This window comes from Aptenodytes forsteri, unplaced genomic scaffold (assembly GCF_000699145.1).
Source record: "Aptenodytes forsteri isolate BGI_AS27 unplaced genomic scaffold, ASM69914v1 Scaffold309, whole genome shotgun sequence".
In the NCBI taxonomy this organism is placed as follows: domain Eukaryota; kingdom Metazoa; phylum Chordata; class Aves; order Sphenisciformes; family Spheniscidae; genus Aptenodytes; species Aptenodytes forsteri.
In genome coordinates this window covers 3,630,324-3,650,922 of record NW_008795857.1, presented here as the reverse complement: position 1 = coordinate 3,650,922, position 20,599 = coordinate 3,630,324, and the positions used below count along the sequence as shown (strand labels likewise).

Here is a 20,599-nt window from a genome sequence, read left to right as displayed (position 1 = left end):
CCCCTAGGTAAAGGGCTTTCAGTTTGGGATTACAGCAGGCAGGCAGCACTGGGGAAGGGATGAATGTGCAAACCCAGATGGCACTACTGATCCGCTTGCTGGAGGAGGGCTCAGCTGGAAAGAGAAAACGGGAGGCCCCCAGTGAGCTGGGGAAGGGGGAGAGGATGGCCCTGGGACAGGCATCGTGGTAATAGGCGGCGCGTCAAGTGGCTGGGGTCCCTTCCTGGCTTTGAAGTGTGTCCTAATCAGTTCAGACAAGCATCAGGGAAGGCTCTGGTAGATTCAGCTGCAGTTCACCTATTGATAATAGAGCAGCAGGTTGGTGCATGTCTGCAAGAGTGAATTTTGCATGAGATCAGGCTGGGCTCTGGCCGCAGACTCTGAGCTGCAGGCTCCTGGCAGCCTGGTTTTGTCAGAGGGCTCTGAGGGGCCGCACGGGAGAAATGCAAAAGCACGCTGGAGCATCGGGAACCCGGGCTGGGGAAATGAGGAGCAAAGGGATTCCCCTTCTGAGGGCCCCCACCATGAGTGCAGGACCTGCAGCTGGGAGGCAGGGAGGCATCTGCCGTGAGGGATGCTCTGCAGAACAGAGGCTGGGGATACATTAGAGGGGAACCTGCTGAAAACAAGTGGTTTGCACTACAGAGGTTTTTGCAGGGAGGTGTCAGGCTGTGAGAAGTGAGGTGGCTTCTGTGTAGCCCATTAGCCCCTGGGTTCCTCTGCCTTGTTCTTGTCAGGGCAGGTTGCCCTGCTCTGAGCTCTGTGCTGCCCCTTCTATCCTGCTGGAAAGGATCTTGGTGATGTTGGGCAAGGAGCCTTCATGTCACTGAAGCTGCATCAGTGGCTGCAGCATGCAGGCACCCAGCTTTTTCTTCTTTGTCAACACATCCCCAGATCTCTCGTGTCCCTGTTCTCAGAAAAGCTGTCTCTTTTTCAGTCAGCTCTTTGGAGGGGCACATGCCAAATCAGCCAGCAATCTCTCCAGACAGCACTGCTTCTCAGCCTCACCACGCTTCCCTCATCCACTGAGGCAAACAACGGCTGAGAACAGCAGGTCTTGGGTGACAAGAGCAAGTCCATTAGCACCTGGGCTTTCGAGCTTCGTGTCTGCCTCTGCATCCATCGCAGAAGGGCAAGATGTAACAGCAAACAGTAAGGCATTTTATTTAGTTCAGCTGGTCTTCCTCCTGCCAACTTATTAATAAAGGGTCTGTTTCTCTAGTCAGGCTGCTGTACTGCTTCCTCCCAGGTCTTGGCGAGGCTGCAAATGCACCCTTCCACCACATCAGTCCTCTTTTGAAAATCATCTCTTGCTGGCAAGCCTGGAGCGGTCAGCACCTGTGGGAGTTGTAAGGCTCTGCTTGGCTTTGCCCCCAGAGTGGTCTGTTCTTCTGCTCTTTGTGCCTTGCGTGTCCTGGTCAGTGTCTCTTGCCCTTGTCCTCCTGGATCTCAAGTGCTAGACTCCAAACAATGGCAATGTGAACAGAAAGGCCCTTAAAATCCCACTCTGTTATGATTCTGTCTTGTAATCTGCCCTTACTATCACTACCAGACCTAGATGTTGGCTTAAATAAGAGGGTCCCTTTGAGAACAGGGAAGCATAAGGTCTCCAGTGTGGGCACACCCTTCTCTGCGATTTGTTCTCATCATTATTGGCACAGATTCAGACTGGGTGAAAGCGGCTACAGGCCCCTTGGCTGCCCTGGGATTTTCTTGCTTAGTGATAACATTTGGCTTGCTGTGCGCTTGTGCTTCTCTCTCCAAGGGCCTAATTAAGCCAAGGCCAATGCTGAGGGTCCTCGTGACTCTGGGGAGATAATGGTGTGTGCTTGTATGTCCTGGTGAATCAGGAGACATTCAGTCAGTGGAGCTGCAATGGGTCATTAGTGAGGAACGTGGTCCGCTTGTCCTTCCCAACATGTTCTCTTTGAAATCTCCTACACATTGCTTAAATTAGGCTGTGATGGCTTGTCTTTCTATCTCCAGCCTCCAAGGTGCCTGGGACAGAAGGATTTATCAAAGGTTTGGCAGGCCTTTTAGCTCCCTGGGGCAAAGACAGTCCTCAGAATAGGGATAGATTAGTAGGGTCTCTGTGCCCCCATTCTTTAGCACCTGCAGCAGAGTTCTGCTTTCAGGCACCTTGTCCTTGGCTCTTTCTAGGCCTCTTCGTGAGATTGCCTCAATTCATTCCTCTGGCCCCATTTTCACCCACGAAATCTTATTCTGGAGGTGGTCTATCCAGGTGGATACACGCGTCTTTGAGGCACGGCTGCTGCTCTGGCCTGCAGGTGAACACCTTCCCCATGCACATAGTGCCAGCTGCAGCCAGGTCCCAGATGTAGTCCCAGTGCCACGGTCTGTGGCCATGCCAGACCCGCAGCACCCTGAGGAGAAGTGGGACCTCTCTCACCAGTGCTCTCCACTGCATGCCAGGATTTCTCGGAGATCCCTTCCTCATATTCCTAGCCCTCCTACCCACTGCACCTGGTGGAGCTGCCCCCCCGGTCCAGCCTACTCCATTCTTGCCAGGCTGGAGACCTTCCTGCGCTGTCTTAGGCTCAGGAAAGGGGGATGGCATGCTTGGGCATGGAAGGGGAGCCGGACTGGGCAGGAGGGACAGGAGCTGCCTGGTGGCTTGGCAGAGAAGTGGTGGAGCTGGAGAGGACAGACTGAAACTGGGGTTGTGCTCCCTCTCCTTCTCCCTGCCTGCAATGGCAGGGCAGCATGTCTAGCCAGGCAGGGAAGTTCATGGCAGGCAGCTGGGTTCTCCCTTCCCACCCCCAGCATGGGATGCAGCCAGCAGAAGGGGTGTGCGTGTGTAGGTTTCCTCCTAAGTGTTGGCAAAGGACCCTAGTGCCCCGGGCAAAGGGCAGCTGATTTAATTCTCCTTGCAGCTCGGGTTACCAGCACAGATATCCAAAGATGGTCTGTCCCTGTTCTGGCACACAGCCTCTCCGTGGTGGAGTGGTCCCATCTCCCCCGGCACACAGACATCCACCCGCCACAGCTCCAGGCTGAGCAGCAGTCAGGCGCCTGCTCTTCCTGCAGACTTGTGTCTGCTCTCTGCCGTGTCTGTGTCGGTGACGACGATTCCTTTGGCAGCTCAGTCGATGGCCCAGTCTGCTCCTTTCGTGATAGCCTTCTCCCTTATATCTAACCTGAATTCTCCCTGCTGTATCTTAATCCCATTACTTCTCCTCCATTGACTGGTGAGTTTAATTGGCTCTGCTCCTTTTCCTCATGGCCTTCCCGACACAAGCAGGTGTTATCTGGTCTCTGCAGCCTTCCCTTCACCAATCCCAGTGTCTTCTCTCCCCCAGGATCTTACTGGGCAAACCCTGGCTTGCATGATGGTGCAGAAGTTTTCCCTGTGTAGCGAGTCTATCCTTCCTGCTCTGAGCCTGGCCTGGGCGAGAAGAGAGGGCCAAAGGTGCAAGCAATGCCGTGGTCTGTCAGGCTGGCTGTGTCCTCATTTCTGGTGCAGAAGATCTCTTGAAAGTGAGCAAAGTACACAGAGCTGCTGGCCCCTTACGCAAGGAAAGCAGGACAGCCTGCATCACCCTTCGGGAAGGTGAAAGCCGGGTGCTTGTCAGTACGAGGGGGCAACAACTAGAGGATCCCCGCAGTCAGACGGCTTTGTTTTTTTCCATACATCCTTCACCCGTTGCAGCTTTCTGTGGGCTGAGAGTCAGGCTCAGCATTGCACTTGTCAGCAGGCTTTCCTCTCATATTGGGACGAGTAAAGCGGGAACACTGCCAGCTCCTCTTCCTGGCGCTTCATGGCGTTAATACCTCCCCAGAAGAGAGCTAATCCTCACTGCTGCAAGGCTGGACAATAAGTTTGGGCTATTTGGTGTTTCCCGTTGCTGCCAGTATACTTGCTGGGTACTTAAAAGCTCTCCAGCTTTCCTGGACTAGAAAAAGAGAGAGAATGAGCATGTGAGAAGCTCTGGATTAGCTGACCTTCAAGACACATCACCACCCATTTATCCATCTTTCAGCACACACTGGAAGCTTCCCAGATAGTGCCCAGCTCTTTGTTCCTGTAGGACCAGGCGGTGACACCAACCAGCCTGGTGGTACTTCTTGAGCCCACTGCATGTCAAGCAGACCATACGAAGGAGGGAGATTGCAGAGAGGGCTTTGGGGTTGAGCAACTGTAGGGGCATTTGTTAGGACAAGGAGAGGGAATCTCATCTTATGGCCAATGCCAAGCCTTCCAGAGTCACACACCAGGCAAATACTCAGGATTAGTGCTGGGGAAGCTGCTGTTTTTCTGATTTCAAACAAGCACACCCACCTCCTTTTCCACTCCTCATAAAATACATGTTAGAGACCCAGGCTGTCCCTGCCCTCTTTGTTGTCTCTCCGCTCATGCTCGAGAGGCTGCAGAGCTGTTTAGTAACTGATGGATGCCCATGGAGAGAGGACTGCAGGAAGAGGTTTATTAAGTGGAAGTTTAAGAAAGTTAGGTAGCATCCGATGCCAGTAAATCATTGCCTGCTGATTAGCTTGTGGGAAGAATAATATCTTTTAAGCTCGCTCTCTTTTAAGCCAACCGTGGCTTCAGTACTGCTGTCTAATATCATAGAAACATAGAATGGTGGTTGTCCAATAAGGTTGGAAAAGACCTCTAAGATCATCGAGTCCAGCCGTCAATCCAACACCACCATGCCCACTAAACCATGTCCCTAAGCGCCTCGTCTACACATCTTTTAAATACTTCCAGGGATGGTGACTCAACCACTTCCCTGGGCAGCCTGTTCCATCACCAGGGTGCTGCCTTACTTTTAGCAGGGTGCGACCTTGCTGCAACGTGCTCCTACTCTGCTGCAGTAGCTGTAGGGCATGGGTCTGAAATACACCACCACCAAGAAGTTGTGTTACCAAAGAGCTGTAAGTCTCAATTTGTGATATGTGCTTCTAATCATGTTTCATTCATATTCAGTGGTTAGAATAAGGTCTCTATGAATATGATCTGGATCCATATCATCTCAGAAATGGGACATGGTTTAAGTGTTAGCTCTATTTGGTAATACTGCCTCCTGTGTTGCACGTGGGCCTAGAGTCTCCACCGAGCCAGGTATGCGTGGGCACTAAAGGCTGGTTCATAGGACCTGGGAGCCCAGTGGGGACTTGGGGAGGAGCCTGCCTAGGGCTTTTTTCCCCGTGAGCTTTCTGGAAAAATGGGAAAGGGGCTTAGTCACATTTCAGGTAGAAATTAATGGGCTATGTTCATTCCTAGTGTAATTTTATTGAAGCCAGTGGTGCTATACCAATGTGAGCTTGGCTTAGCAACTCCTCAGAGTGGTCTGTTCTTGAGTCCAGACAAACTGATCTGTCACAGTGTTGCTTTGATGCATAGAGTTCGTGTTGGGACTCGGCCGACATGAATGAATGTTGAATATCTACTGTCTCTGCAAGCAGTGGGTTGAATTGTTCTGCTCTACTGCCTCCATCACAGCTGCTCCACCAAGGGAAATGTTATGCCCATGGATACGATCTCGTCAACTCCCTCAAAAGCAAGCTAACAAGCAAATTGACCTCCACCGCACTGGGAGAGGAGCCTTCTCCCACAGGACCGTAGCCTTTCCGCACACGAGGTAAAAGAGGTCCCAAGGACAGAACTGAACCTGAAAGACCCGTGGCCTCATGGCCTCCCCTTCCTCCTTCCCTCCTCACCTCGTCTGTCTTTCTTGGGGGAGGGACAGCTTCTTTGTGGAGTTCAGCAAGCTCCTCTTCCTGCAGCTCGTAACCAGGCTCTACTAACAGGTACATCATCCACCTATGCAACACTTCCAGAAGCTGCCGAGTTTTCAGGAGCCCATTACAATGTGCGGCGTGGCCATCCAGCACTGAGAATAAGCACAGCGGCTGCTGGAAAGCTAAGTAGGTTTTATTCCTCCCCTCCTTCTGAGGAAGACTGTTTTTGTTGGGGCTTTTTGTTCGTTCGTTCGGTTTTTGTAAAATTCATGTGGGGAAATGAAGCTTGTGAGAAATTGGTGCCCATCCTGAACCCTCCCCAGTCCTTCGAACTTAGGGAATGGATGGATCACCTACTGTGATTATAATTTAGCGGACTTTGTAGAGCAAAGTAACTTCACACACAGACACACGAGATTCTTTCACTCTCCATCAGCACAAGCCGCTTCTGCAATCGTAGCTACTCACATTAGTGAAAGAAAAAGCCTAGCTAGAATGTGGTGAGATGACTTAGTATTTTGTATCAGTCCCATGGTCCCAATGTCCATTAGGAGTGCCGTCAGCTGCCATGCCATGAATTCGGACTTTGGATGGCAGCCCACAAACCGGTCAGGGTGGAAAGGTTTGGAAAACCCAAGCCTGAGTCTATACAGGTCTCCAGAAGCAGATACAGAGAAAGGATCAGCTGAAAGCAGACGTCGCCTCCTGCTTAGCCCAGCTGGAAGCTGGTGGGCTCTATCTGTGCTGCACCTGTCCCCAGGGGCCGAGCAGAGGGGAATGAAAGTAACTGAGCATCTGACAAAGCAGCGCGCACAGCACCGTTCAGCCGGTTGGCAATAAAGCGGTGACAACTAGACCCCAAAATAACAGGATTTCACTTTGGAAATGCCAATGGCTTTTTCAAACTGAAACGAGACTAAAAGCCCTTAACAGTTGTGAGGAGTGTTTCAGGTTGCTGTTCCTTGCTTAAAAAAATTAATTTTTGACAATGGGGTGGCTTTAAACGCTCCACTTCAGCCAGCTCTGATAGAAATGCACAGTGCTGGTGGAAAAAAAATGCTCAAGGAAGGTTGGGATGGTGTCCCTGTGGCTTCGCAGTGGGGTAGGCTGATCAGGAACGGAGGCTGGAGTTTAAAGTCTTCCTCTGCCCCTGGAGGTGTGACCTGGCTGTCCGCCCAAGCGTGTGTGCGTGGCAGGGTGTGCTTCTGCGTGCTCGTGTGCACGGCCGGGACCCGCGGTCCTGCAGAGGGTTGGTGTGTTTGTGGCTTTGGTCTGGTGTCACCCATCTGTCCTCACGGCGAGGGCTTTGTAAGGTGACAGAGCATTGCTTGTTCCTGGTGAGAGGAAACTCCTGACCTGGTTTTTGTGAGGAGGTGGTGTGAAGTGTCACATTTGCTGCAGTGAGTGGCAGGGAGCAGGGATAAAAGCATGGAGCAAGCTGTGTTTGAGAACAAGCTAATCCCTTGCTGGCTGCCTGAAACGGGAGAGCTGCTGGATCTGCTCCCTGGCCAACGCTCTCCAGCTCTTCTCACCCTCCCCAAACCCGATGTGCAAACTGTCATTCCTCTGAGCTAGCCAAAGCACCCCCCTCCCCTGAACTCCTCCGAGGCTGTACATTCACATCATTTCGGTCCTCTCCCTGCTAGGCACCATGGGCTGGCCGTGAAACGCCAGTGGACGTGTGATGACCTCGGGCGTGCTGGTGGCCAGACCTCACCATAACCTGCTGGTTTGCCTGCGCATGGCCTTCCAACAATGCTCCCTGCCCTAGCGTGCCTCATGCTTGCTTGGTGGAGAGACAGCACAGCCTGCAGAGCATTGCAGCACATCCTGGCCTCACTTTTGCATCACTTTATGCTTTCCCAGAGAATTTCACAGCACTTCTCTGAGCCTCTGTAGACAGGGTAAGTTTGACAGACTGAAGTTAGAAAACATTTGACATTTTGGTGGTCCTGATCTCCAGTGCCCCAGTGCTGTCCCTGGGGAGGAGAGGCAGGTCGGCTGTTGTGGTGGTGCGGGACCAGGGGACGGCGTCGCAGTGAAAGCAGCGTGTCTGCTGGGAGAGTCTCTGAAGATGGGCTCTGTGCTTCTCCACTGGGCCAGAGGGCAGCTTTGCTGTGGGCTGAATGACATGCAGCTGATGGATGAGGTAGCTGAGGAGGGCAGAATAGCATGTAAATGCTCAGCAAGATGTGTGGAGAGGAGGGGCTGTGTGAGAACAGCTGTAAAAGGCTTTGCAGATGCAGTGGTTTTTGTGGGAGACACGAGGCAAGACAGGGCAGGAGGCTGCTGTGCTGGAGCAGTGGTGCTGCGAGGCTCGGAGGATGGAAGGGAAATGGAGGGAGCGTGGCATTTGATGGAGAAGCCAGGGAACAAAGCGGGCTTTCAAAGCAGGCTGTGCATGCTCTGGCCGAGGAGACAGGCAGGAGGTATTTCCAAGCTGAGGTGCCCAGGCCAAGCCTCGCTGCATTGTCAGAGCAGTGATGTTGCCTCCAAGCCCAGCACTGGCAGCTCGAGCGTGTCACCAAACTGCAATGGCTAATGCAGCCACAAGGTGTAAATGTCACTAATGAATAAATTGCCTTGTGCCTTGGAGAGGCTAATTGATCACGGCCGGGGATGGGGATCTGACAGGCTTGGCTATTTCAGGCATAGCCTGGAGGGAGGAGGAACGCTTCATTTCTGAGCTGTCCCCTCCACCTAAGGAAGCCAGTTCGGGGCTTGGCTCTGCACTGCTCCCCAGCTTCCCAGCTGCATGAGCTCAGGCTTCATTCCTCTTCACTGCAACTGAAGGAAAGAAGCTGGAGAGGGTCTAGGTTAGGCAGAAGTGCCCTGTCAGCAGGGCGGTGCATGGGCCCGGCCAGGGCTAGCTGGTGAGGGAGTTTGGAGGGAGGCTGCTGCACACAGGGCACGGGTGGTGTAGGTGCTGACAAGGTAAAGTGGTGGGTCCCCAGCGATCAGGAGAGCTTGCGTCAGTTGTCTGGGGTGCAGGGCCGTGGCCTGCACCGTGTGTGTTTCAGGCCAGTAGTGCTTGGCACCGTGTTTTACAAACGTGCCGTTTACTCCCCAATTCAGTTTCATAGTTTCTCCCTATAAGGGATGACCTGGAAATGCTCCGAGCCTGCCCCAGCCCAAGCCCTCACCCAGTCTGGAGACAGCTCTATTATGCTGTCCCAGGGGCAGCGCACAGGCCCCCCCGATTTCCTCCCCTGCTGTTGAACTCCAGCCACCAGCACCTCGGCTGGCTGTGCAGAGGGCCAGCAGGTACCCAGCAGGCAGGGACAGAAGCTCAGCGTGGACAAATCCAGCTCCGTGGGAGCAAAAGCAGGCTGAACGCAGCAACCATTTCCATGCACAGCCTCTGCCCATCCCCACGTCAGCCTGCTCCTCCACCTCCAGTTGGTGCTCAAAACCAACCTGCCGTCCTGTTTACGACATATGCCAGCGTGACACCTTGCAAATCGATGCCTGGGTTGCTGTGAGCAGAAGCCACCAGGCTTGGGAAGCTGGCCACCGGCTCCTGCTGCCGCGCACGCTGTGCTCAGAGCAGTGGAAGCAGGGCTCGCCATCTGCTGCGGGAGGGAGCCAGCCGGGCGCCCCTGCTCCGGCCTGATGGGGCACCCGCTGGCGTAGTTAAGTGCAAGCCCTTGTGTCATTCCCTCTCCTTTACTTCCCGGCCACCCCCTGTCTCCCCCATCTCCCTGGCACAGACCCACAGGCAGGGGATGCTCCCAGTTCGGCTGGAGTCCCTCTGCTGCCGAGTGTCACTCACGCTGTGTCAGTGGATGGCGGCGGGAGGGAAGACCAGGTCCCAGGCAAGGTGCCAGAGGTCGCTCCCTTCTCTAGATGAAGGCCCACAGCTGACCCCCCTCCTCAAAGCCCCACAGTACTCCTTGGGGATGGATCTCACGGATGAGCTAAGGGGTCCATACTGGCCTTGTGCTGGCACGTGCCCTTCCCAGCACAGAGTGACCTGCTAGTTACCACTCTGCAAGGTAGTCCCACACCACGGTAACTGGACCTGAAGCTGAAAAGTGACCCACCAACGACAGGAGCGTTCACACTCAGACAATCTGCTGTTGCTGTCAGGGCTTTCATTTTTACCAACGTGTATGGCGTTTGAAATGCTTTCAACCCTTGCAAACTGGCAGATAGTGGACTGTTGGTCTTGTGTGTGGGCAAGTGGTGCAGGCTGCTTGGTTTGGGCTTTGCTCTTTGGCCAAGAGATTGATGGGAGGGAAGGCAAAGGGTTTTCCAGGCAGCAGCTACCTGTCCAGGCGTTCCTGCATGTGGCAGCCCAGGAGTGGGTTTGGAGGGTGCTCAGGTGGTGTTAATGGTCTCGGCCATTTGCAGGAGGAGGAGCCGTGAGTATCCTGGAAAGCAAGTCAACGGTTGTTCTGGTCATGATACGTTTTCCCAAGCCCTTTTCTTTCCATCCCTGTTCCTCACTGGCTCTGGTGGCCAATTTCTCCTCATGTGTCTTCTAGCATGTCTGAGGGATCTCATCGCTGCCCTCCCAGCACGAGCTTTCATTGCACAGCTGGCTGACCAGACGCAGCCCTGTACTTGGAGCTACAGGCAGGCTTGCCCAGGACCAGGCCACCCCCATTAAGCCCCCACCCCACCCTCGCTGCTGGAGCTGTTCCTTCATCAGCCTGATGCTGATCTGGGCCTTTTCTGCTGTTTCTGAACACGAGTTCTCATCTCATTCAGGTGTGTCATTCAGTGGAAATATTTTGTAAATGCAAATAAAAAGAAATAAATCTATTCAATACCTCGGTCTCGAGGATGGGAAACAAGTAGTGGGAGACGTCCAGGTGGGGAGGTTTCACAGCTGCTGCTGCTGGTTAAGTTTTCTTGTGGACGTAGTCCCTGGAGCATCCACAAATAGTTGGGAAGGGAGCTACACAACCTGCGAGGGCTTGGGGCTAAGCCCTGTCGGCACCCCTCAGCCACCCCCTGCCGCAGGGGACAGCCTCGCACTCCATCATTTCTGCTCTATAAGGGGCTGACATGGCACAGGTAAAGGTCCTGTTGGCTGGTGTCCGGGGGCGCCACGGGCGTCTGTATCCATCAGGCAGAGCAAGGCAGAAGCGGGTACGTGGCGAACAAATTCTTTTGTGAGCACTGGGAAACAGTTTTTACTTTTCAACTCTGTCAATATGATCTAGCTCTGTCTGTCTCTCTATATATGTACAAACAGTATATCACAATGTTGCCTTTTTTGTTGGAAATATCAAAGTACAAAGATTGTAAACCAAATCGGTGTAATAAAAGTTTCAGATGATTCACTGAGGTGGCTGCCAGCGGTGGGTCTGTGAGCGCTGGTGCTGGGCAGGGCTGGGAGACGCCTGAAGCCCCCGCATTGCTCAGAGGGCGGGAGGGAATGGAGGTCAGCCCACTTGCTTAATTCCCTGCTGACCTCTCCTGAGTGGGGCGGTCGAAGGACTGAGGCAATCAGGTACGTGCCCTGTCCTGTCCTCAGGTGGCCACAGCCCACGGGGCAGAAGGAAGCTGCTCCGTTTTCCTCCAAGCCCAAGGAAGCTGCTCCATTTTCCTCCAAGCACAGCCCACGGGGCAGAAGGAAGCTGCTCCATTTTCCTCCAAGACCAAGGAAGCTGCTCTGTTTTCAATGCTGTGGGCTGTGTGGGCCAGCAGTCCTGCAGGGACCCCTCTAGCTTGAAGTTATGCGAAACACAGATTTTTTGGACAGGTTTGCACAGAAGAGCACTACTAGTTAAGGTAAGCATCTGGTTGTAAAGAATTCATCTGTTTGCAAAGCAGGCTAGCACTGATCAAAGGCATAGCAACCCAAAGCAGGAAACCATAGTGGAGAGACCTGTCATTTATTGAATTTATTTTTTTTTACTTTTCACCACCCATATCTGAGACTTCAGACAGATTTTGCTATAAAAACGAATAAATCCTTGAGCAGAGCGATAGCCAGAAAAAGCTGCCGAGGAACTAGAAACAACATTCCCTCTATCCTCTATGCATCTCACGTCCTCCTCTGCAAAAAGCCTAAAAGAGCTGCCTGCCCTGAAGGTTAGGTCTGGACTAGACCATTTAGGTGGTGGAGACTTCACCTTAGCTGCTTTACAGGTGGAACAACATCTAGTTGCCGGAACTAAGCTTGCTGCTGGAGCATGTAAGAAACACCACCGGAGGCGGGATTTAGTCTCAGGTGCAGTGGGAGAGAGGGCTCAAGAGGCAGATGGCTTCTGTGATGCCACTACAGTCCCATGAGATCTAATCTCTGTCTCGTGTTAAGTCACAGGTTGGATGATGGGGATCTGGGGAAGGCTGCGGTGGTGGCCACAAGTTGAGTGTTTCTCAGAAATACGAATAAAAACAAGCCTCTGAAGTAAAGTATCATCTCCAACACTGCACCTGCAAAGCTCATTGCTCTCTGGAGTGTTTTCCTCAGAGGGGTTTGGTGGGGGGGTGCTGCAGAGACCCCAGCCCCACCGCTTCCCGGTTGGCCCACACAATTTGGTGAATGAGGTACTCGGTCTCCTGGCCCACCTCTGCCAGGCGGAGGTCAAACTCAGTCAAAGCCTTGTTATCCGCCAGCCCGTCAAGCAGCTGCTTCCCACCATCCTGCAAATGGGTAAGAACAGGTTAGAGGAGGAGATCCAAAAGTGGAGTGTACTGCTCCGTTTCCCTCCTCCCCAGGGCAACTTCTCCTGCACTTCCCTGCTGCCGGTGGTGGGGAGCCCATGAGATGGTGCCAAAAGTGTCAAAGGCCTTCGCCCAAGCCTGAAATGTTGCTCACAGGAGAAGTACACAGGGAAAGAGTGTAACCTTATGCAGCACTCAGTGATATGACACATGCTAATGACTCCCTCTGGGTACCGTGTCAGGAGTCCTCAAGCTCAGGCTGGTTAATAGCACGGCTGGCGATGATAACCTGAGAGGAGTCTCTGCTCTCCCCTGTCCCCTGATCCCCAGCTCACTGCTGGCTGGGGACAAAGGGCAGTGTGATTAGTATGCTGCTCCTCATCTCGGCAGTGGCGAGAGCCCCAGTGCTGGCAGTCTCCTGCCTGGTTGCTGGGTGGGCTTTCCTGGGGGAAACATGTCATGCAACTGAAGTCCAGCCTGTATGGGACAGAAAATGCAATGTAGATAGCCTTAGGGAGGCAACTCACTTTGGGAAATTTCCCTCCCTTACCTGAAGCATTGTCTTTAGGGATGTGACAATTTGACTTCTTTTCCCCCATAGCTATTCTCTTTCAGGTACCAAATACACCTCCTGCCCCCATCTCCTCCATCCAGGCAGTTCCCTCATCCCAGCACCCTGCCTCTTTGACCTTCTGCTAAAAAGGACAGGGCAAAAAGGACAGGAAAGGAGTCTCTTTTTAATGGGGTACGGAGGTCAGAATTTGATGCGTCTCCAGCAAAGACCCCCCGATTTCCACAAAGATAATACCACCAGCCCACTTGTTGGGCTGCTGTGGAGCTTCACAAATGGATACCAGGAGAGGTCATCAGAAGGAAGATGCTAAGCACAGAGATTCTCCTTTCCAACCTTTGCCCCCTTGTATCATTACACTCAAATGGTTTTCCACGTCTAGGATCACAAACCTCAGAACTCACAAAAGGTTTTCTGCCATGAAATCCTTTTAAAACCGTTGTCAAACACATTGATGCCAATATTCCTGCTAGCAGGGACAGCTGGTCTTGCTGTCTCCTTATTGTGACAGTGAGAAAAATTGAGGCAGCACAGAAAGTTTAAAAGCCAGCATGATTGCATTTGGCTGTCTAGTTTCAGATTTCTAAAGCTCTTTTTAATCAGCAGAAGAGAAGCGGTCTGGTTTGTGGGCATGTTGCATACTGCAGCTCTTGGGGATGTAGTAAGATCTGTGGATGCTCTTCTGTCTGGAAAATGTAAGTCTGTGGCTTAGAAGCCACTTGTAAGCACCCAGATGTGACACTTTTGACCTACCGCACCGCTCCAGAGCTGCAGGGTGAGTTAAAGGAGCTCAACAACCGAGCCAATTTTCTAAGTCTTCTCTGAGCACATGACAGACAGGAGAGATTCTGGGAAGGGTGACACTATCTGTGTGCTGCTGAGTGACAGATGGCACAGCAGATCCAAAGCACGGAGGATATGCATAAGGCTCTCGTCTCATGCCGCCTATCATTATTATCTACTCCCACGTGTGTGAAGCGGCTGTGATTTTTCCCAGACATATTCCCTGGTTTTCAGTTTCCTGGGGGGAAAATCCCTCTCTGCCCAGAAGCCCAAAGCCTGGAAGCCAGATTCAGATCGAGAGCTCTGTGAACAGAGCTAGATGTAATGAGTGAGATAAATGTGTGTGCGTACGCAGAAGATGCCCTTCTCCTTCCTGCCGTCTGCTAGAGTCTCTTCCCTGCTCGCAACTGATCGTTATCGCAGCAACACTGCAAAGTGAAGGATGCATTTGCCTCTGAGGCTTCGAGGCAGGGCAAGCTCAGCATCTGCTTTGCACCGCCACCACGCAGGCTCACAAACCGCAGGGAGAAGGGATTTCTCTTACCAGCCCCAAATGGTTGCATGAGAAGTTGATACTCGTCAGGGTGGTGTTCTGAGCCAGGACCTGGGAGAAAAGCGTAGCGGTTGGCTCTGACAGGTTATTACTTCCCAGATGGATGGACTTCAGGGTGGTGTTGGTCAGCAGGGCACGGCCGATCGCCTCCCCGCCTTCATCCTCCACGCAGTTGAGGCGCAGATTCACGGAGGTCAGGGTGGAGTTGTCAGCCAGGGCTTGAGCAAGAGCCTGAGCCCCCAGGTGACGGATCCGGTTGTTACACAGATCAAGGGTTTCTAATCTGCTGCGGTTGATCAACTTGCCAACAGCTCGTGCCCCCTTGTCCCTGATGAGATTATGGGACAAGTTCAGCTCCACCAAGCAGGGGTGATCGAGCAAGTTACGGACCAGCAGCCTGGTCTTGTCATCGTCCACTTTGCTTCGCGTCAGCTTGAAAACCTGTGGGGATAAAGGACAGGGACGCCAAAACAGCCAGCACTTTGGACTGAGCTTTGTACAAGACCTCAAGGGAGTTAAGCCCATGGCCCACCAGACAGGATTCACCTCCCTTCACTTCAGACACCTTTAGTCAGTAGACTCAAGTAGTTGCTTTTATAGTAGGCACATACTTCCAGCAGGCAGGACATGCCACTGATGTCCCGTGCCTATTCTAAGGAGAAATGGTTCATCTCCTGGAAACGCCTGTTCCTCTCCTCTGACTCCACGGGATCTCTGACACAGGGGGCTAAATTAAAATGAGATAAAGCTGCCCAAATGTCTGCAGAGGGTAACAGCAGAACTCACCCCAGATCGCAGTCGAACACTGTCTGAATAACCACGTGCACCAGTGCTAACCCACAGTGCTCTTTGTGAAGGGCAATGTCCTTTGTGGCCAGGGCACCTCAATAGCCACAGGAGAAGTAATTTCTCTTCTGGAAGCCAAGCAGACAAATATTTCCCAAAGCACGCCAGTCTGTGGGGAGAGCGTTCAGCCAGCTCCCTCTGGCTGTGCTCTGGATAGCAATGCCTGCTGACGTTTTGGAGGGGCTGAGTATCTGCACTGCAGTTGCCACAGAACTGAAGATTGCGTTAGCGCCCAGAAAGAAAAAGCCTCATCACTCTAAGGCAAATGTGAATATTTTCCCATGCCCTTCTTGGGGGTGTCTGCTGCTCTGAGGCATGTTGATATGTATTTACTGAGCACAACCACCAAAAATTTCTTATGAAAAACTCTCCCTGGGCTTCTCCTCTCCTCCCTCCCAGAACTATGTGAGGTGTTAAAACAGGAGTGTTGCTTTCTCTCGGGCTACCGGGAACATGTTTTGTGGGAGCAAGTATTTTTCTCACTGACCCTCTGACAACCTGTTCTAACAAGGACATATGCAGAACAAGATACTCAGCGCTAGGCCAGCGAGTTAACATCTCTGCGCTCTGCCAGACTGCAGCTTGCAAAGGGAAGGGTGCAAAGCAAAACTGGTCCCTGGGTTTCTGTTCCCTGGGCAATTTGAAGATCTAGCTGAGGAAGAAAGGCTCAGTTTGGGATACGTTACTTTCAAGTTGTGGCACATCTTCACAGCAACAGCCAGGTTGCAGCAGTCCTGGTGGGTGAAGTTAAAGAGGTTCCACTCGAAGTTCATGCCACAGTCCTTCACGCCGTAAGTGAGATGAAGCTCCTCCAGGTGAGGGAGAGCCGTAATGAGGACTCCCAGGTCGTAGTGATGCACGGAGACCTCACCGAGCCCAAAATCACTCCCTGTATCAGAGACGTCATCCCTCTCCTCCTTTTGATCCACCTTCACTGGTGGCAGGAACTGATCAACCTCCAGTTTCCACACATAGTCTTTGCAGAGCGGGATGAGCTCTAGGACCTGGTTGGGGTCTGTGGTGTTAGGGATGAAACATTTCAGGATGTTCTCCAGGTGACGTTCGAAGAACATCCGTTTCCAGCTGTCTCCATAGTTGGAGATGTCACACACTTGCCAGCGGTCAGTGCAGCACCTCTTCCAGTAGTCCTCATCGCTTATTAGGTTGGCAGTCACAGCGAGCGGAAGGCCAGTGGAGAGCCTGTCCAGCACCTTCCTTCGGTGCTCAGGCAGAAGACAGTCCAAAATAGGGTTCTCTGGAGGGGAGGAAGAGAAGGAGAGGTTGGTCTGGGCTGTAGGAACCATGGCTGGCACTATGGTTCTGCTTGAGCCCCCAGATGTGTGCCCATGCCCTCCCCTCTGCTGATACTGGCTCTCTTCTCAGTTGCCAGCGGCTGGTGCAGGGAGCTAAGCTGGCAAAAAATGTGTAGGATTCATCTCCTACATTTCTGTGTAGGATTTCTAATTTTTACAATAAAACATCAGTCCAATTGGGTTTACTCCCATAATATTTGGGAACTGCATCAGTAACTTAGCTCCCAGTTTAAGTTTAGTTTGAATGCAGTTTATATTCAGAGCAGGACTTCTGCTCCCAAGAAAGCTAATTCAGCCTTACAGCGATGGGAGAGCTTGGCTTGTCATTTGCTGAACTTTCTCCCTTTGGTTTCTAAGCATATTGAAGGACAATATTTGAGAACAACTGTCTGTGTGCTCTTCATGCAAGTCCTTGTGCCTTTTTATCTTTACTCATGTGTTTGTCTTACCCCAAACTGATTCCTGTTCCTTTCCACTAAGACCGACTCTTAGCTTTTAGATCCACCTTGTTTAAAAAAAAGTTCTCTTTTTCCAGGAGCTTTCTCCCCTCAGTCTCTTTCCCGATGCTTGTCTGTCCTGGTTTCGGCTGGGATAGAGTTAATTTTCTTCCTAGTAGCTGGCATAGTGCTGTGTTTTGGATTTAGCATGAGAATAATGTGATAACACACTGATGTTTTAGTTGTTACTAAGCAGTGTTTATACTAAGTCAAGGACTTCTCAGCTTCCCATGCTCTACCGACTGAGAAGGCCGGGGGTGCACAGGAAGCCGGGAGGGGGCACAGCCAGGGCAGCTGACCCAAATTGGCCAAAGGGATATTCCATACCATATGCGTCATGCTCAGTACATAAACTGGGGGGAGTTGGCCGGGGGACAGCGATCGCTGCTTGGGGACTGGCTGGGCATTGGTCAGCAGGTGGTGAGCGGTCGCATCGCTTGTTTCCCCCTGCCCCCGCGTTTTGTTTCTCTCTCTCTCTCTCTCGTTGTTTTACTTTCCATTACAATTATTATTATTTTATTTCAAGTATTAATCTGTTCTTATCTCAACCCACGAATCTTCTTACTTTTGCTCTTCCGATTCTCTCCCCATCCCAGCGGGGCGGGGGGAGGGTGAGCGAGCAGCTGTGTGGTGCTTAGTTGCCAACCGGGGTTAAACCACGACATTGTCCTAAGTCTCAGCTGGCTTCCGTCTGGTGGAAGTTCTTTGCGGTAAGAAATACCAGAGAAAAGCCATGTGTACTCACACCATGAATGCTTGGTGACACATACACGGTAGTGTTGACTAACAGAAATCATCAGTGGAGAGGATGATTTCTCATCTGATATGGGATGATTTCCCATATCTGCGCATGGGAAATCAGATTTTGAGACACAAAGGGGGGTTTGCTTTATATTTCCTCTGTCTCTGTGGCAATTCCTTCCTAAGGACTCCCAGAGTTTTACCATAGCCTCTTCCTGGAGTGTCTTCTCCAGTGTCCTACAGCTGGCACTGCAGTGACCTTCTCTGCAAAGTCCCACAACACAAGCAGAGGTGGGACACGTATGGGCAGAACTGGGCTAGCTTCACTCAGGCTCACTCAGGCAGCACCAGTGAGCAAGATGCAGCTGCACAGCTCAGGTGAGGGTATGAGGGTCCCCAAGACACCGAGCACACTGCTTTTACGTGCACGCAACATATAGGTCCAATCCATTTGGCATCAGACTGACTGACCAGGCTGATAGGACTGTAAGGGTCTCCCAGCTCAGACCCCCAAATACCATCAGCTCCTGGCGTAAGGCAGCACTGAGCTCCTCTATACTGTCTTACAGTCCCAATGTAGACATAGCCTTAGACCTATCTTTGGTCTTTGCTGCCACTCCACTGAGCCAGCCAAAAAGACAGGTAGGCCCTTTCTTTCCCCCTCCCAGTCAGTTCCCAGGTAAGACATGCTTTTTCTGTTCTGCTGTGCTTCATCAGTCCACCTGCTTCAAAAGCATATTCTCTGCCTGAGGATGTAACTTGTCACATCACCACCAAAAGCCATGAAGAAGGCCTGAGACTGTGAGTACAATATGTATCTGAGATGGTAGCTCCTCCGAGCAGGGAGCAATTCTCCAACTCTTTGTACAGCACTCGGCACAATGGGGCTCCATCCTTGAGTGCTACCATGATGCGCATGCATGAATCAAGAGAAGGAAACAGCGACTTCACAGCCCTGGTTGAGGTAAGTGAGTCCAGCAGAGCAGGGAAGGAAGAATAAATGATAGGACAAGGTTAGGGCAGAGTCACATCCTGGACAGCAGCCCAGAGGACTACAGCCATCCCTGGAGAGTACAAGTCCATACTTAGCAACTGAACAGTTTGTTTAACTAGCTGCCTGAGGGGATGTTTCTCCCCATCTGTTCCTTTGGCAGGGCTGGGTACCACACTGCCTTTTAGATGCATCTGCCTGCCTTGTTGACCCTCTGCTCCCCGGGACTGACACTCTCTCTCCATGTGTCCCAGGGGAAACACGCTCCCGCTTACTTTCGAAATTGTGAACGATGTGCTGGAGGCAGAGCTCAGTGAGATGGGGGACAGTGGCGAGGGACCACTCGGGATCCTCAATGACACGGTGTGTATAGTACGAGTCAGCAGCAAAGCTGTCCTGGGATGGATACGGCGAGGGAACGGCTGTGCTCCTGTCACCAGCCGCTGGCTGCTGCATCCTGCTCAGGAAACACTTCTCCTTCAGGAGAAGCAAGAGGAAAATTGCGTGAGAGTCACCACCACATTTTCGAGCTGGGCTGCCTGCAAAAGAAAAAGGCAACTTTAGAAAGAGGCCAGCGATAAGAATGGTCTGCTCACACTGCTCTCCTGTAATGCACTTGGCCCCTGCCCTTTGCCTGCCTCCTCTGCTTGGACTGGAAGCACTGAAGCAAAACAACTATTATTCAGCCTTATCTTTATACACTGCCCTGTACAGAGAGGTCTCTAGGTACCATGTGTAATAAGCAGATAATAACGTGGTGTTAATTCAGAGTGCTGTTGAAGAGGATGGACAGGAATTGATTGTTTACTATCTTTTCCAGTAAAAGAAATAGGTGAAGCTGGCAGGAGCTGGGTTTAAAGCAAAGGAAAACAATGGTTCTTCACACGGTCTGCAGTTGAACTGGGGAATTCCTTGCCACGGGATGTTGTGGATGCTGAGAGTCTGTGCAGGTTCCAGGACAAGTCCATGGAAGAGAAACCCCTTGAGAATGATTCAATGCACAGAAACCACATCTGGCTCAGTGTGAGTTGAACACAGCTGGAGGCGGGGAAAGTGCTGGAGGAAAGAAACTCACATACTTGCATTGTTTTTCTACTCTTCTCCAGGCATCTGCTTCTGACCACTGTCAGAGTTGGGGTACTGGGCCAGACCATCCCCTGGTTTGATCCAGTATGCCTGTTCTTATGACTCTTTAAAGACAGATGATTTACAGATGAATACACTATAAGTGTATTAGGGTTTTTTTTCTGCTTTTCCCAATTAGTCTCCAGCTGAACTCCTTCCAAACATCCATTAGCTGATGAGATGGGTCAGACCTGTTCAGACCACGCTGGGCCTAAACAGATACGAGCTAAAAGAACCAGCCTGGAGCAGAAGGCAGGATGCCCAGTCCTATTAGCTCTGCGGAGCTTTCCCAGACCAAAGTTTTCCATTTGCTGTTTCCTGCCCCAACCTCAGGACCAGTGCTCTCAGTCATCAGGATCCCACATGTATGGTTATTGCCTGGAAGTCCTAATGGTTTCCTTCCCAGCCCCACCAGTCTGAAAGAGGCAGAGAAGACACTAGGAAGGAGTCTGCCCCTTGAGTTCTGGGTTCAACGAGAGTGCCCGGGCTTGGTGAGCGTCTCCCAGGGCACACAGACCCATGCTGATCCTTACTGGGGCTAACCGGACATAACAGGGCTGCAGCGCAGGGCTGGGCGGTTAGAGACTGCAGGACACCTGAAAGAAGCATGAGGCAGATGGATGGATGGCAACGTCAGAAGTGAGGACAGCTTCCTGCAAGACCAAGAGGATGCCTCTGGGCAAAGGTGGCCTTGCACCACAGTGGAGTCAAAAGGTGGTAACATCCTGCACAGAAGATAACTGCCATGTAGTATCTTGTGCCACAACATCCTCCAGCTGAAGAGTGCTTTGATCCCAAACAGCTCCTCCTTTGTGAAGGGTGTGAGCCAAACAGTGCTCCCCAGATGGAACGTCT

General features: G+C 52.0%; 1 protein-coding gene across 1 annotated transcript; it reads right to left on the bottom strand.

Moving 5' to 3' along the window:
• Positions 1-12,126: 12,126 nt before the first annotated feature.
• TCTE1 (t-complex-associated-testis-expressed 1) lies at positions 12,127-19,075 on the bottom strand. Its single transcript, XM_009283752.1, has 4 exons — positions 18,895-19,075; positions 15,764-16,332; positions 14,223-14,672; positions 12,127-12,303 (listed from the first exon to the last, which is right to left on the bottom strand). The coding sequence occupies exons 1-4, from the start codon at positions 19,073-19,075 to the stop codon at positions 12,127-12,129; spliced, it is 1,377 nt and encodes a 458-aa protein (XP_009282027.1).
• Between the last annotated feature and the right edge of the window lie 1,524 nt (positions 19,076-20,599).

Bases quoted from the DNA above. Each gene is read 5' to 3' on its own strand.
- TCTE1 (XM_009283752.1), bottom strand. From the start codon at position 19,075: ATGCAGCAGCCAGCGGCTGGTGACAGGAGCACAGCCGTTCCCTCGCCG. The intron at 14,673-15,763 runs GTAACGTATCCC...TTATCCCCACAG, and splicing joins AGATGTGCCACAACTTGAAA to GTTTTCAAGCTGACGCGAAG. The intron at 12,304-14,222 runs GTAAGAGAAATC...ACCCATTTGCAG, and splicing joins CATGCAACCATTTGGGGCTG to GATGGTGGGAAGCAGCTGCT.